This window comes from Dreissena polymorpha, chromosome 6 (genome assembly GCF_020536995.1).
Source record: "Dreissena polymorpha isolate Duluth1 chromosome 6, UMN_Dpol_1.0, whole genome shotgun sequence".
NCBI classification, from domain to species: domain Eukaryota; kingdom Metazoa; phylum Mollusca; class Bivalvia; order Myida; family Dreissenidae; genus Dreissena; species Dreissena polymorpha.
The window spans coordinates 39,581,350-39,597,992 of record NC_068360.1 but is presented as its reverse complement, the minus strand read 5'-3'; the positions used below and the strand labels follow the sequence as shown (position 1 = coordinate 39,597,992).

Here is a 16,643-nt window from a genome sequence, read left to right as displayed (position 1 = left end):
TGCAATATCATAAATTTCAAAGCCTTGTTTTATTACACCACTGACCACTTGAATAAATACGCGAGTTTGTAAGTTTTTCAAATATATAAAGAAAACTCATGCTGATGTTTTAATGTGTGCAAAGCGATTTGAATGTTAATGAAACAAACGTCATTATTCTATTCCAGAAAATTAAAACAATAAAAACACATAGTATTCCTTCTGTGCGAGTATTCATTTAAGTGGGAAACGAGTTGTAAAGTGTCGTCCCTGGTTTTTTTCTGCAGTCCGCATCGGCCATAAAGTGACGACGCTTTCAGCAAAGAACAGCGTTTCGTTTAAAAGATACTTTCTGTAAACGAAAATTCCACAAAGCGGAGAGTGTCGTCCCTCATTAGCCTGTGCGGACTGTACAGGCTTATCATGGGCGAAACTTAATAGATCTGCATTAAGCTCCGTTGTGTAAGAGGGCGACTTAAATCTATATAGAGCGGCTCGCCACTGGGTTACTCGTACAGATTGAACAGTATTGTAATTGTTTGTAACAATTTTAACTTTCTGGAACAGCATAATCACAATTCTAATCAAATCTATTATAACCATTATCCATGTATATTCCAGTTTCGACCCTGACCCAACTGTTCGCCACACGTTCTGGAACCTGTTCCTGGGCAACCTCATTCGAGGGTTCGGTCTCGTCTTCAACCAGTCCTCTATCCAGAGAATAAGCTCCACGCCCACCATCCGCGCCGCCAAAAGGTGGATAATAATAATAATTATAATAATAATAATAATAATAATAATAATAATAATATAAAATCTGTAAATGATCGATTATGATCTACTTATAAACTAAGACAATAGAACAATATAACATAATAAATTTGCCGCGCTCTGTGAAAAGGGGGTTTAATGCAGTCCGCTCAAGCTAATCAGGGACGACACTTTGCGCCTTAACTTGATTTTCGCTAAAAATATGCTTTTCTGAAACGAAAAATATCATAAAAGCGGAAAGTGTCGTCGATGATTAGCCTGTGTCGACTGCACAGGCTAATCTGGGAAAACACTTTACGCACATTTATTAAACCCCCTTTTCACAGAGCATGGCACGTATTGTTCAGCTGCCTCAGTATGTAAGTGGATCATAGTCGATCATTTACAGGTCGCCGTGGCGTTATGGATATGGTGCCCGTCTTGCGACCGGGAGGTCACGTGTTCGATCCACACTGTGGACGAGTTCCTTATTTTTCATCGAGAGAAACTGGTTCTAGTCCCAGGACACGGACTCGAGAGCGTTCCAAATAAGCCTTATTCTTTTTATGCAATCGAGCTAAAATCAATAGGTTTCAACTTAGTAGATCATGTTAAGGTGTTTGTCGCTTTACATATACATGTATAAAAGACTTAGGGAAAGATATTATTTTAAACACATTTATATTTCGTCGGCATGAACTTTCTTTTCTTTTTTTTTCGTGTACCCTTTAATTCGTAGACTTTTTTGTTTGAAAAAAAGAGGAATTTGCGTTAGCCATTTTTCCATTGTGTCGTTGCTAGATTCATTGATTTGTTAACCCACGAATTCAACGAAAATTATTTTTCCACGAATAAAAAATGATTTAACAGTATTAATGGACATGAATATGAGTAGTTCATTTCCATGGTATTTGTCATCTGAATTGAATACAACACCAACTGAAGGAAACATATGTTTTCTCTTATAGTGGCTATTATTTCTAATTTTTTATTATGTTGATTTTAGTTTTTCTATCCAGCAAAGCATTTTAGCACACTTCCGGTTTACCGGAGGATTAATGTATGCCATTTGCCGTCACACACTTGAAATGACGCCAAAAATACTACATATATGTTTACGAAGCTTAGTGTACATGTCAAAATGAACGCCAAGATTAAGCGTGACACGCAATATATGTTGTGACGAACTGACATTCTCCATGAAATATTGCACGTGTAAAGATCAACTGCCATATGATTGTTATTAAAGTTTTGTAAGTAACCGGGTTTTAACCGGTGGGCATTGTGTTAAGCTTGCAATTCAATCAAAGCCTTGTTATTATTAGTTAAACTGTTAGTTACTGACGGTGTATGGGAAATACACCCTCAGTTATGTCATACCATACGAGAGCGAAGCACACAGGCGTTGAGGCAACGGAAAATAATAAGGTTTCTGAAATTGTCACCTAGATTATTAATTCTTTATGAAGTTATAATTATATAAACATAAAGTGACAATTCTTAAGTTACAACGAATAAAGCTTCAATTAAAATATTCGCCAATTTGCCGTTTTGCAAGACGTTATATCATTGGTCAGTTTGATTTAGCTCTTATCAAACTCTTTGGGTCAGACTAAGTAACACCGCAGTTACAAATATATCACCGCAGTGATAAATTTATTACCGCAGTGACAAAATTGTCACCGCGGTGATTTTTTAGCTGTTGGCGTATATGTACTTTTGACCCAAAGGGTACGTCATACACGTATGAGGGTGTATATCCCATACACCGTCAGTTACTAACGTTGTAACGATTATATCTCCACCGACTACACGATTACTCGGTGGGTATGAAACATTCTTCATGGACACGTGACCGCTCTAAGCCAATCGGATTAGGTCATTTTTGTAGGATGTGAGAAATATGTTAATTGCCAGCTTACTTCGAGTGTAGTTTACCAACCGCGATGGCCATTGTAGGTCGCTTTTTAAAATGGTGAAAACGCAATTGAGCCGCGCTCTGGGAAAGTCGGGTTTAATGCATCTGCGTAAACTGTCGTCCCAGATGAGCCTGTGCAGTCAGTACAGGCTAAATAGGGAGATACTTTTCATATAAACTGGATTTTCGTTTAGAAGAGACTTCCTTGAAACATAAAATACAATAAAAGCGGACAGAGTCGTTACTGATAAGCCTGTATGGACTGCACAGTCTTATCTGGCACGACAGTTTACTGCACAGTCTTATCTGGCACGACAGTTTACGCACGTGCATAAAGCCACGTATTCTCAGAGCGCGACTCATCTATAACTTTACCAGTAAATGCAGCTACTTGTTCTCCCAGAGTGTTCCTATTTCTGGCTCCCGGTTTCTTCATCTCCTTGTCCCTTGCGGCCATTGAAGGGGTCATAGCATACTCCTATTACGAGGTGAAGGGATGCGACCCCTTGGCGTCCGGTCAGATTACAAACCCTAATCAGGTAGTAAATAGGGTTAATCGTTATTTCGGTATCGTAGTAGTAATATTTTTTCAATGCGGTGATAGATAAGATCAATATACTGTGATTCCGTTTATGAACGTTGGCCATCACAACAAGTTTTTAATTGTCTACTTCCGACGTATTTTTATGTTTCGACTTTTTATTATGACCCCTTCGATGGAGGGGTTATATTGTTTTGCTGGAATTTGGTCAGTCGGTCTGTCGGTCGGTCGGTCTGTCTGTCGGAAAACCAGTTCGTTTCCGAGCAATAACTCGTCAACGAACTGACCAATTAACTTGATAGGTCACATGTGCATTGGCCTTGAACAGTTGATGACCTCTATCGAAATTGTGGTCACTAAGTCAGAAGTCACTGTAACAATAAGTGGGAAAATCGTTTCCGATCAATTACTCGTCAACGAATTGACAGATTGGCTTGATTTGTCACATGTGCATCGGCATTGGACAGTACATGACCCCTATTAAAATTTTGGTCACTTAGTCAAAGGCTCAGGTCACTGTTACAATAAGTGTTAAATTTGTTTCCGTTTGATATGTCATCAAATGATTGAGGTATGGCTGTCAAGGCCCTGTTCCGGTGTGGGGGTGAGGCATCTGTGTCCGACCGCGGAGCTCTTGTTACTTTCGATGAGTTTCAACTTGCGACGAGTTTTCCTTTCGACTGTTTTTTTTATAATAAGTTTTACTTTTAACTAGTTTTAACTACCGACGAGTTTTTACTTAAGACGAGTGTTTACTTTAAACGATTTTTTATTTTAGACAAGTTTTAATTTTTTATTAGTTTTTACTTTCGACCAGTTTTTACTTCTTACTAGTTTTTACTGTCTACATTTTTATTTATTCGACCAGTTTTTATTTTATTTCAGTTTTTACTTTCGACGCGTTTTTACCTTTTTCTAGTTTTTACTTTATAATAGTTTTTACTTTTTAATAGTTTTTACTTTCGACAAGTATTTACTTTCAGCTAGTTTTTGCTTTCAACGAGTTTTACTTTCTACTATGTTTTACTTTCGAAAAGTATAAGTATCTTCGACTTCTTTTTTACTAATAGCTTGTTTTTACTTTCGACTATTATTTACTTTCTACTTGTTTTTACTTTCGACTTCTTTTTTTAAACTTGTTTTTACTTTCGACTATTTTTTACTTGTGATTGCTTATTCGTCTCGATTGTCTTTGCTTTCAGATCATCCCCTATATGGTCATGGACATATTTTACGGTATACCCGGTATGCCAGGTCTATTTTTGGCATCTTTGTTCAGTGCAACTCTCAGGTAAGAAAGTGAAAAAAGTTTCAACATATGTAATAATTCATAAACGGAACCGTTTTGGCATTTTTAGTTGTTTCCTTAGTTAACACGAAATGCTGTAATATTTTATGCAAGGTTTTGTGCGGACATATATATTATTCGAATAGTCGCAGATGACACCTGATGTTGAAATTATTTTAAGTAAAAGATAGAACAAGTTCCTTGTAAGTGCATATCGTGACTTGTTGGATTTATGAAGCTGGTACCTTTGTTAACAATAATATAGTCTTGAACCTTACTCTGAGGAAACTGTACTGAAATAGGCGGTCACTCTGAGGAAACTGTACTGAAAGGGGCGGTCACTCTGAGGAAACTGTACTGAAAGGGGCGGTCACTCTGAGGAAACTGTACTGAAAGGGGCGGTCAACCAGATTGCTATATATCACGAAAAAAAGAGAAAAATACCGTATTTTTTTACAATTATTAGTTTATTTTGATTAAAATATCACGACTGGTATATTACATTACTTGAAAAATGCTGTTTAGTTTTCATATTTTCAGTATATTCAGTAATACAATTTTACTGAGTATGTCTACCAGGTAATTTGGCGAGTTCTGTTGTTGTCGTTATATTTTGTGAAACTACGAGGATTGCTTATATAAAGTATAAAATACAATGCTAATTGTATGAGCATGGATGGTCGAGTGGTCTAAATGGGAGACTTTTAACTCTTTTTACTCCAGGGGTCAGTAGTTCGAGCCCTGTTCAGTGTTTCTTTTTTTCATTTTTTCATTTTTTTCTTGATTTTTTTACCGGAGATTTTTATATCCAATGTTTAAATTTATCAATATAAAGCATGTTATGACGGCATTTTAGAGCTTTTCTTTTTTCGTCAATCTGGTTGACTGCCCCTTTAATGCATATGCGTATAGTGGTCAGGGACACTAATCAGGGACAACACTTTCCGCCTTAACCGGATTTCGTTTAGAAGAGACCATCTCTTAACGAAAAATTCCATTAAATCGGAAATTGGCGTCTCTGATTATCCAGTTTCGATTAAACATGTACTGTAGGGCGACACTGTACGTACATTAATTGAGCCGAGTTTTCCCGAATCACAACTCATACATTTGATAATTTGCATAAAGGGTCACATAAGACATTGAAACATATATTTAAGTATGAAAAATGAATGCGAATCTTTCACTATTGTACTCATTCTTATACCAGGAAGGTTTGCAATTAACCAGAAAAAGGAATAGAAAACTAATTTTGTCCAATCAAAAAATACTTGCAACTACTCGTCAATGCATGAGGAAAATATGTTGTTAACCATTTGAGTCACGTTCTGAGAAAAAAATATTAACATATGCAGCCACAAGACTGCTTGCGTGTAAGTGTCGTCCCATATTAACATGTGCAGACACAAGACTACTTGCGTGTAAGTGTCGTCCCATATTAACATGTGCAGACACAAGATTACTTGCGTGTAAGTGTCGTATCATATTAACATGTGCAGACACAAGACTTCTTGCGTGTAAGTGTCGTCCCATATTAAGATGTGCAGACACAAGACTACTTGCGTGTAAGTGTCGTCCCATATTAACATGTGCAGACACAAGACTACTTGCGTGTAAGTGTTGTCCCATATTAACATGTACAGACACAAGACTACTTGCGTGTAAGTGTCGTCCCATATTAACATGTGCAGACACAAGACTACTTGCGTGTTAGTGTCGTCCCATATTAACCTGTGCAGACACAATACTACTTGCGTGTTAGTGTCGTCCCATATTAACATGTGCAGACACAAGACTACTTGCGTGTAAGTGTCGTCCCATATTAACATGTGCAGACACAAGACTACTTGCGTGTAAGTGTCGTCCCATATTAACATGTGCAGACACAAGACTACTTGCGTTTAAGTGTCGTCCCATATTAACATGTGCAGACACAAGACTACTTGCGTGTAAGTGTCGTCCCATATTAACATGTGCAGACACAAGACTACTTGCGTGTAAGTGTCGTCCCATATTAACATGTGCAGACACAAGACTACTTGCGTGTAAGTGTTGTCCCATATTAACATGTGCAGACACAAGACTACTTGCGTGTAAGTGTCGTCCCATATTAACATGTGCAGACACAAGACTACTTGCGTGTAAGTGTCGTCCCATATTAACATGTGCAGTATAAGTGTCGTCCCATATTAACATGTGCAGTCCGCCTCGGCTCATCAAGGACGACTCTTTCCGCTTTTATGAAATTTGTCTTTTGTATTAATTCTTCTTTTACCAAAAATTGATGTTAGAGGCGGAAAGTGTAGTCACTGATTCGCCTGTGCGAACTGAACAGGTTAATCTGGGACAACACTTAACGCACATGCATTTAACCTAGTTTTCCCAATAAAGAGTCTTATTAATTGCGCAACACTGCCTATTTGCAGCACGCTGTCATCGGGTCTCAGTAGCAGCTCTGCGCTCATCTGGACTGATCTCGTAAAGCCATTCACCAAACCAATGACGGAATTTCGTGCAACGGTCATCTCTAAAATTGCTGGTAAAGTATTAAATACAAGTGAGGTCTTTTGTTTTATATCCGCACTTTTTATGGTGATCTGTTTATATGCGTATTAAGATGCATGTTTACCGGAAGTTTTTATTTTACATCTTACTTTTGTGTTTGCCCCCACTTTATGAGGGGTCGTATTAAACGCCTTTGTCTCTCCTTTCGTGCGACCATTTCTTTGGACCCTTTTCAACTTTAATCTGGTTTTTGTGACGGAGAATAATTGTTCACATTAAAAGAATAATGGGACTCCGGTTTAAGTTTCAGGAGCGATACTTTACGCACATGCATTAAGCCCGGTTTTTCAACACTGCGGCTCATCAATAAATAAAATGAGACCCCTGTCTTGTCAACTGGTGCAAATTTATGAGACGAGTGAGATTCGGTAACTATCAGAAATGACGTACAACCAACCAACACACATAGCGCAAGTCTTTGTCTGACATTGCGAGGTTGGTTCAAACACATTTTGTGGTCGGCGTGCCATCCCCCACTCCCCCATTTAGCACTGTCAGTTGTGTTCAATTCCTTCAGCGATTGTGAAACAATGATACCATAGAAAACAAACACTATCCAAACAGTCACGTACAACGCAAAACAATATACTAGTATGGTGTGTCGACGCCTGAGAATGATCAATCGGAACGCATGTTAGGGGCTGAACATCGGTGCCTATCAATATCATATCTGACCTAGATTAACTTATAACGAAATACAAATAAAATAACAATAAATATTTGAATCTCGATATATAAAAATAGTGCTTAATGCATGTAGGTGAAGTGTCGTATCGCAATTTATTTGTGACGACACTTTCCGCCGAAACTGGATTTTCGTTTAGAAGAGACTTCCTTTGAGCTGTAAAATGCATACAGAATGCATCAGATTAGCCTGTGGGGATTTCACAGGCTACCCTGGGACGACACTTATGTTAGGCTTATGCTTTCTCATTACAGTTGTCGTGGTCGGAGGTGTGTCGATTTTCGTCGCCTTCATGATTGCAATGATTGGTGGAACCCTTATACAGGTACACACAAACATATGGGCCGTGCTCTGTGAAGACGGGGTTTAATGTATATGCGTAAAGTGTCGTCCCAGATTAGCCTGTGCAGTCGACACAGGCTAATCAGGACAACACTTTCCAATTTTATGGTATTTTGCGTTTAAAGAAAGTTTCTTCCCAGCTAACATCCTGACGGAGAGTGCCGTCCACGATAAGCCTGTGCGGACAGCACATACTCATTAAGGACGACACTCAACGCTCTTGCATCAAACTCAGTTATCCCAGAGCGAGGATCATGTACAGAAATAATTCCTGATCAAGCGGTTATGCACATGACTCATATTCTCAAGGGCAGTGAGTTCGATTGACCGCTGAACTGAACCTGCACATCGTATTGCGCATGAAACATTTTAGTCGCGCTCTGAGAAAACTGGGCATAATGCATGTGCATAAAGTGTCGTCCAAGATTAGCATGTGCAGTCCGCACAGGCTAATCAGGGACGACACTTTCCGCTTTAGTTTCAAGGAAGTCCCTCCTTACCGAAATTCCAGTTTAGGCGGAAAGTCGATGAACTTTATGGAGAGATTCCCAGTGTAGTCGATACAAACGTAGGTCGCCGTGGCGTAGTGGATATGGTGTCCGCCTAGCGACCGGTAGATTAGGGTTCAATACTTAATGCGAGAGCGTTCTTTAGATCTCCCCCTAGAGACAGCAAGTACGGGTTCTAGTCCTAGGAAACGGACTTGAGAAAATTGTAAATAAGCGGTAGGCGTTCTATGCAAGCGAGCTTAAATAAATAGGTTTGAACAAAACGTAGTACACACAGCTACTGTACATAGTGAATAATTATTTGAATAATGCATTCAAATAATACACGTTACGGTAAGTATTGTTAATTTGATCCGACTGTTCAAAATTAGAAGAAAAAAAACACGTTATAAAACTTTGTCCAACGTGTTTAAAGCGAGGATGAATTGCTTGACAACAAAATTTATGTGTATCTTCTTGCTTTCCAAATAATGTTGATGTATTTATAATAAATCGTCTTACATTTGACACAACTTTGCCACCTAGAGTGATCTTACTTTAAGATTAAAATTAAGCCATGTCGCAGTTACGGCACCCTAGCCTATTTTTGAGCCGCTCTGGGAAAATTGAACTTACTGCATGTGCGTAAAGTGTCGACCCAGATTAGCGCCTTCGGTTCGCACATTCTAACTAAGGACGACACTTTCCGCTTGAATGGTATTTTTCGTTTAACCCTTTGCATGCTGGGTAATTTGTCTTCTGCTAAAATGTCGTCTGCTGAAGTTCTAAAATTAGCATTTTCTTCGATTTTTTTCAAAGAATACTATCAGAATAGCAAACAGTTTGGATCCTGATGAGACGCCACGTTCTGTGGCGTCTCATCAGGATCCAAACTGTTTGCAAAGGCCTTCAAAATTCGGTTCCCGCACTGAAAGGGTTAAAGGAAATATCTTTTAAGCAAAAATCTAGACGGAAAGTGTTTCCCTGTTTAGCCTGTACGGATGGCAACGTAGGCATATGCATTAAGCCCCGTTTTCAAATAGTGAAACGCATATTCACTATATTTCAGATTGCTGGAACTATGGCAGCCGCGTTTGGCGGACCATTGACGGGGATGTTCTTGCTCGGCGCGTTCTGTCCATGGGCTAACTCGAAGGTAATATTAACTTTGATCATATTCAGTTTACCGTGACTCATTTATGAAGCGTTCTGTGAAAACAGGACTAATTGCAAATGCGTTAATTGTCATCGAAGTCCGCACAGGCTAATCATGGCCACCATTTCCGCTTGTCGTGTATATAGGAGGTGTGTGTGTGTGTTGGGGGGGGGGGGGGGGCTCTTTGAAACGATTAGCCATTTTCCGCCTCTGCGGATTGAACAGGCTAATCTAGGACTTAAGATAATGCAAATGCATTAAGCACAGTTTTGCCAGAACGAGGCTTATATTTGTACACCAAACGTTAGAAAACTTCATATTGTCATAATTCATAATACTTTACCAAAAACGCATTTCCCGTTACTATAAACACCTCACGTTACAAAATACTAAACATAAAACGCCAATAAACGTTATATCGTTTAAACGGTCTAGTTCATTGGGATGTTATGGCTATTTAAGTACTTGAATAAGTCATATCGTGTATTTAAATTATGTAGTTTTAGGCGTATCCGTCAGGCGTATCTGTCTTCAATGAGTTTGTACCTCGATATCTTGATAAATATATGCAACATTACCGCCAATGCTTCTATTAAATAATTTAAAGTGTCTTATTATTGTAACACGAAAGGGAGCTATCGGCGGGACCGCAATCTCTGTCGTCACAACATTCGCCCTCACCCTTGGCCAGATGATGACAAAAGGGGCCGTGAGGAACACAAAACTTCCATCTGGGTCCACTGACATGTGCCCGGCTCTCAACCTCACCTCTGTGGTACTGGGCCCGGCCGTCAATCTGACCTCTGTGGTCATGAACCTGACTGCGTACAGCACTACCTCCCTGTATAGGGTGGACATGACATCTACATTAACGAAAGCTGAACCAGCGGAACCGTAAGTTAAGCTTAAGATATCATGAAATATATGAATATAAGAATAATTACTTCCAAAATATTAAAAAAAGACTCTTTGTTGACGACTGCTAGTCTGGTATTGAGGTCAAGAGACAAAGGCCTAGATAAAATATACACATATAACAAGTGGTTGTTCAAATGTTTGTTTTTGCCTTCATGTGTTGCTTTTTTTTGGCATAATATCATAGCCAGGCATCAGACATGTTCCAATAGGTCAACAGACAACATACACAAACGTTTCTGTATCTTTTGTATACACGAATGTTAAACAACATAAAAACAGTATCAAATAATGCATTTCATTGCATTTGACGAAAATACAGGGCCAAATAGGGACTTTCGTGAACCTTGTCTTTTGCCTACTGCGGACTGCTGTAAAATCATTTGGGCCGTGCTCTGTGAAAAAGGGGATAATGCGCATGCGTAAGGTGTCGTCCCAGATAAACCCGTGCAGTCCGCACAGGCTATCAGGGACGACAGTTTCTGCTTTTATATATATTTTGCGTTTGAAGAAAGTATCTTTTTAGCAAAAATCAAATTTAGGCGGAAAGTGTCGTCCCTGATTAACCTGTGCGGAATGCACAGGCTACTGTGGGACAACACTTTACGCACATGCATGAAACCTCTTTTCACAGAACACGGCCCATTTCGATTCGTCGGAATGAATTTTCGTGGTTAAAAATAACTTTTTGTAGACAATAAAATTCCTAAAATGGATTTTTGGTAAGTAGGTACTTCCTTGAAACTAAAAATACCATACAAGCGGAAAGTGTCGTCCCTGATTAGCCTGTGCGAACTGCACATGCTAGTCTGGGAAGCACTTTACGCACATGCATTATGCCCAGTTTTCTCAGAACATGACTCATTTATACCCAGAACCGGATTCGATCGCGTCTTCATGCTGTCGTATCAGTGGTTTGGAGTCGTCGCCATATTGCAGGTCGTCGTACTTGGCTCCATCATTTCCTTCTGTACCGGTACGTAAGCCCCTTGCAGGTTGCTTACCCCTCCTTATTTATGAGCCTTGCTCTGAACAAACCTGGTCCGCACAGGCTTATCAGTGACAACACTTTCCGCTATAATAGGCTTATCAGTGACAACACTTTCCTCTATAATAGTCTTATCAGTGACAACACTTTCCACTATAATAGGCTTATCAGTGACAACACTTTCCACTATAATAGTCTTATCAGTGACAACACTTTCCACTATAATAGTCTTATCAGTGACAACACTCTCCGCTATAATAGGCTCATCAGTGACAACACTTTCCGCTATAATAGGCTTATCAGTGACAACACTTTCCGCTATAACAGGCTTATCAGTGACAACACTTTCCGCTATAATAGGCTTATCAGTGACAACACTTTCCGCTATAATAGGCTTATCAGTGACAACACTTTCCACTATAATAGGCTTATCAGTGACAGCACTTTCCGCTATAATAGGCTTATCAGTGACAACACTTTCCACTATAAAAGGCTTATCAGTGACAACACTTTCCACTATAATAGGCTTATCAGTGACAACACTTTCCGCTATAATAGGCTAATCAGTGACAACACTTTCCACTATAATAGGCTTATCAGTGACAACACTTTCCGCTATAATAGGCTTATCAGTGACAACACTTTCCGCTATAATAGGCTTATCAGTGACAACACTTTCCGCTATAATAGGCTTATCAGTGACAACACTTTCCGTTATAATAGGCTTATCAGTGACAACACTCTCCGCTATAATAGGCTTATCAGTGACAACACTTTCCGTTATAATAGGCTTATCAGTGACAACACTCTCCGCTATAATAGGCTCATCAGTGACAACACTTTCCGCTATAATAGGCTTATCAGTGACAACACTTTCCACTATAATAGTCTTATCAGTGACAACACTTTCCACTATAATAGTCTTATCAGTGACAACACTCTCCGCTATAATAGGCTCATCAGTGACAACACTTTCCACTTTAATAGGCTTATCAGTGACAACACTTTCCACTATAATAGGCTTATCAGTGACAACACTTTCCACTATAATAGGCTTATCAGTGACAACACTTTCCGCTATAATAGGCTTATCAGTGACAACACTTTCCACTATAATAGGCTTATCAGTGACAACACTTTCCACTATAATAGGCTTATCAGTGACAACACTTTCCGCTATAATAGGCTTATCAGTGACAACACTTTCCACTATAATAGGCTTATCAGTGACAACACTTTCCGCTATAATAGTCTTATCAGTGACAACACTTTCCGCTATAATAGGTTTATCAGTGACAACACTTTCCGCTATAATAGGCTTATCAGTGACAACACTTTCCGCTATAATAGGCTTATCAGTGACAACACTTTCCACTATAATAGGCTTATCAGTGACAACACTCTCCGCTATAATAGGCTTATCAGTGACAACACTTTCCACTATAATAGGCTTATCAGTGACAACACTTTCCACTATAATAGGCTTATCAGTGACAACACTCTCCGCTATAATAGGCTTATCAGTGACAACACTTTCCGCTATAATAGGCTTATCAGTGACAACACTTTCCACTATAATAGTCTTATCAGTGACAACACTTTCCACTATAATAGTCTTGTCAGTGACAACACTCTCCGCTATAATAGGCTCATCAGTGACAACACTTTCCGCTATAATAGGCTTATCAGTGACAGCACTTTCCGCTATAATAGGCTTATCAGTGACAACACTTTCCGCTATAATAGGCTTATCAGTGACAACACTTTCCGCTATAATAGGCTTATCAGTGACAACACTTTCCGCTATAATAGGCTTATCAGTGACAACACTTTTCGCAATAATAGGCTTATCAGTGACAACACTCTCCGCTATAATAGGCTTATCAGTGACAACACTTTTCGCAATAATAGGCTTGTCAGTGACAACACTCTCCGCTATAATAGGCTTATCAGTGACAACACTTTCCACTACAATAGGCTTATCAGTGACAACACTTTCCACTATAATAGGCTTATCAGTGACAACACTTTCCGCTATAATAGGCTTATCAGTGACAACACTTTCCGCTATAATGCAATGTTTCGTTTAAAGGAAGTCTCTTCTAAACGAAAATCCAGTGGAAAGTGTTGTCGAAGGCTAATATGGGACGCCATTTAACGCACATGAATTAAGCCCCGTTTTCCCAGAACGAGGCTCATAAATAAATGGGATGAAACAACTCAGGTAAACAATGTGTGTGCCAGAAATACTTCTTATCTTCCTGGGTTTTTGCTTGTCTAGTTCTTCCTATTTATTATCAAACTTGAATTTAACTTCTAGCATATTCATAATAAACAATAGCCAACAATGTACAAATGTGTTTAATATTTGATAATTCTGAATATTTTTTTTATTAACCATGGCCTTGAGTAACGAACGTAATTAAGTCAATATTCACTCATGATTCCTGTGTTTTAATTTGTATGATTTGGATCTTAATGCTCAATTTCATTTTTTATATTTTTTTTTTGAGTTTTGAGTTTAACTCAACCCAGAGGTTGACAAGGAATATGGGCACATTCTTAAGGCTGAGATTTGACATCGTTCATGAGCTGACGGAATTCTCAATACTCAGCTGAGTGGACACTCAAATCTCATCTTCTGAGTTGAGCTATACAATTAAAATTATTCTTGTTACTGTCTTAATTCTATTCATGGACAATACTTATCGTAATACGCAATACAAAGGCCACAAGCGACCCGGGGAGGTTGAGCAGAAATACCTAATTCCTTTCTACGACCGCCTGTTTCCTTTCCTTCCCGAGTGCATCCTGAAGCCGCTCAGATGCGGATATGAGTATGGACCGGAACCGGAAGTAAGTACTTACTGTGAATAAAAGCAATATGACCCGCGTCTTGCGAAAATGGGTCTTATTGAATATGCAACCAGAGTAGCAATATAAAAGATTGTGCATCCGCGCAGTCTGGTCTGGAGCATTCTGTCGGATATGACGTCACGCACAGTATCGTGGTCTCTGTATCGGACTCCTGACCATACTTCGCAAATTCGCAAGCTGGTCGTGAGCTATACTGGCCTCATATGCCATAATACCCGATGTTCGCATTACTTGACTCGCATTCTTAAGTATAACAGAGTAAATGTCTTAACTAAATTATTAATTTTGCATATTTTAAATATAAAAACATGTGTGAAAAACATGTAGCGTACTAGGTACTTGGTTACTGGTAAATTTCATGCAACGAAAGTATAAACTAAAATGTATTTCCTCGTTTTCACTTCTTTCCTCAGACGACCAAAGCATCTGCATACCTTTACATATCGTACATGTATCAAACTAAAAATGTGTAATATCACAGCGATATTAAAATGCACCAAATTGTTAAAATGAATTTTAACTTAGTGTCTGTTAGCCTTGCTCTGAGAAAACTGTGATTAATGCATGTACATAAACTATCGTCTCAGATTAGCCTGTGCAGTTCGCACAGGCTTATTAAGGATGATACTTTCCGCTGTTATGATCTTTTCGTTTAATAGAAGTTTCTTCTGACCAAATATCGATTCTAGGCGGAAAGTGTCGTCCCTGTTAAGCCTATTCGGACTGCAAATAGTAATCTGGGACGACACTTTACGCACAAACATTTAACCAAGTTTTACCCAGAGCGAGACTTAGTAATAATGAGACGCGTTCTGAGAAAACTGGGCATAATGCATGTGCGTTAAGTGTCGTCCCATATTAGCCTGTGCAGTCCGCACAGACCAATCAGGCACAACACTTTCCGCCTTAGTTGGATGTTTGCTAAAAAGAGACTTCATTAAAACGAAAAATGTCATAAAAGCGGAAAGTGTCGTCCCTGATAAGCCTGTGCGGATTGCACAGGTAAATCTGGGACGACGCTTTACGCACATGTATTATGCCCAGTTTTCTCAGAACACGACTCTAATTGTCTGCAGGAGGAGACAAAGAGTCAAACAGACTATCGCATGCTAGACGGTATTGAACCACACCTCGGGAAGAAAATCGATTTGGAAATGCCCATAAATGCGCATGCGCCGCAAAAAGCCAATGGAAACGTTCTAGAAGACCACATCGAGTCGACAGGGACGGTAACTAAAGGCAACAAAGGTCTACATCCGGACATTCACGTTCACAGTGAGAATGGCTCTGTGAAAGAAGAAAATCGCGTGGCGAGGTCAATGGATGACCTCACAGCCAGGTTGCGCCTGCCAGTGCGAGATATTGAAATGACTATTTATAGAGCGGACAGTCAGCGGGGCAGCGCAGGGTTTGTGGAGGTTGGCACTGTTGATACCTTAGCTGCCATTCAGTTGCGAGCTAAAAGCGTAGAATTCGAGGTTCTTCCTTTTAAGTAGAGTCGACACGATGATTTATACAATTATCAAATGTATGTCATTCCTGGACTTAATGAAGTTCATTCGGAGGCAAATGCATCAATTATACAAACAGGAAAGACGTTTATCTGTAACGAGCATTTGTACTTAGTTATTTGATATCGAAAGAACACTACAACGTTTATTTGCTAGGTTTATATAATGAACCTCGCTCGGGGTATACGGGGTTTGGTGGTTGTGTGTTAAGTGTCGTTCCAGATTAGCAAAAGCCGACGCAAGCCAATCAGGGACGACACGTTCCGCCTAAACTGGACTTTGGCTAAGATGAGACTAACCACCGTAGCGCACAGGCAAATCCGGGACAACATTTACAAACATGCATTAAACCCCGTTTTCGTGTAATTGACTTATAAGTAGATATAATAAATCATGATTTATACAATTAACAAATGGGATGAATAGTGTTTTTTTTTAAAACAACTACAACAAGAATGATGCAAAACAAAAAAGGTATTGTTCTTTGTAATACTGTCGAAGTTTTTTAGTGAAATAATACCACCAGTTTACCAGTCCAGAAACTGTACATAATCGTTATTATTTATTAACAAATTTATCCCATGTATGTGATAGGCATACACATTTTGTCCTAAATATATCGTTATTTCATATAAAT

The 16,643-nt window shown here is 39.1% G+C and overlaps 1 protein-coding gene across 1 annotated transcript in view; it reads left to right on the top strand.

Moving 5' to 3' along the window:
- LOC127834829 (sodium-dependent multivitamin transporter-like) overlaps window positions 1–16,643 on the top strand; it is a 28,673-nt gene extending 12,030 nt beyond the window's left edge. The window contains exons 8-17 of the mRNA XM_052360890.1: window positions 601–738; window positions 3,054–3,189; window positions 4,394–4,482; window positions 6,906–7,018; window positions 7,984–8,054; window positions 9,629–9,715; window positions 10,347–10,609; window positions 11,506–11,606; window positions 14,347–14,474; window positions 15,572–16,643. Of these exons, the coding sequence (XP_052216850.1) occupies window positions 601–738; window positions 3,054–3,189; window positions 4,394–4,482; window positions 6,906–7,018; window positions 7,984–8,054; window positions 9,629–9,715; window positions 10,347–10,609; window positions 11,506–11,606; window positions 14,347–14,474; window positions 15,572–15,991 (1,546 nt within the window). The 3' untranslated portion in view covers window positions 15,992–16,643. The remainder of the gene's footprint in view (window positions 1–600; window positions 739–3,053; window positions 3,190–4,393; window positions 4,483–6,905; window positions 7,019–7,983; window positions 8,055–9,628; window positions 9,716–10,346; window positions 10,610–11,505; window positions 11,607–14,346; window positions 14,475–15,571) is intronic.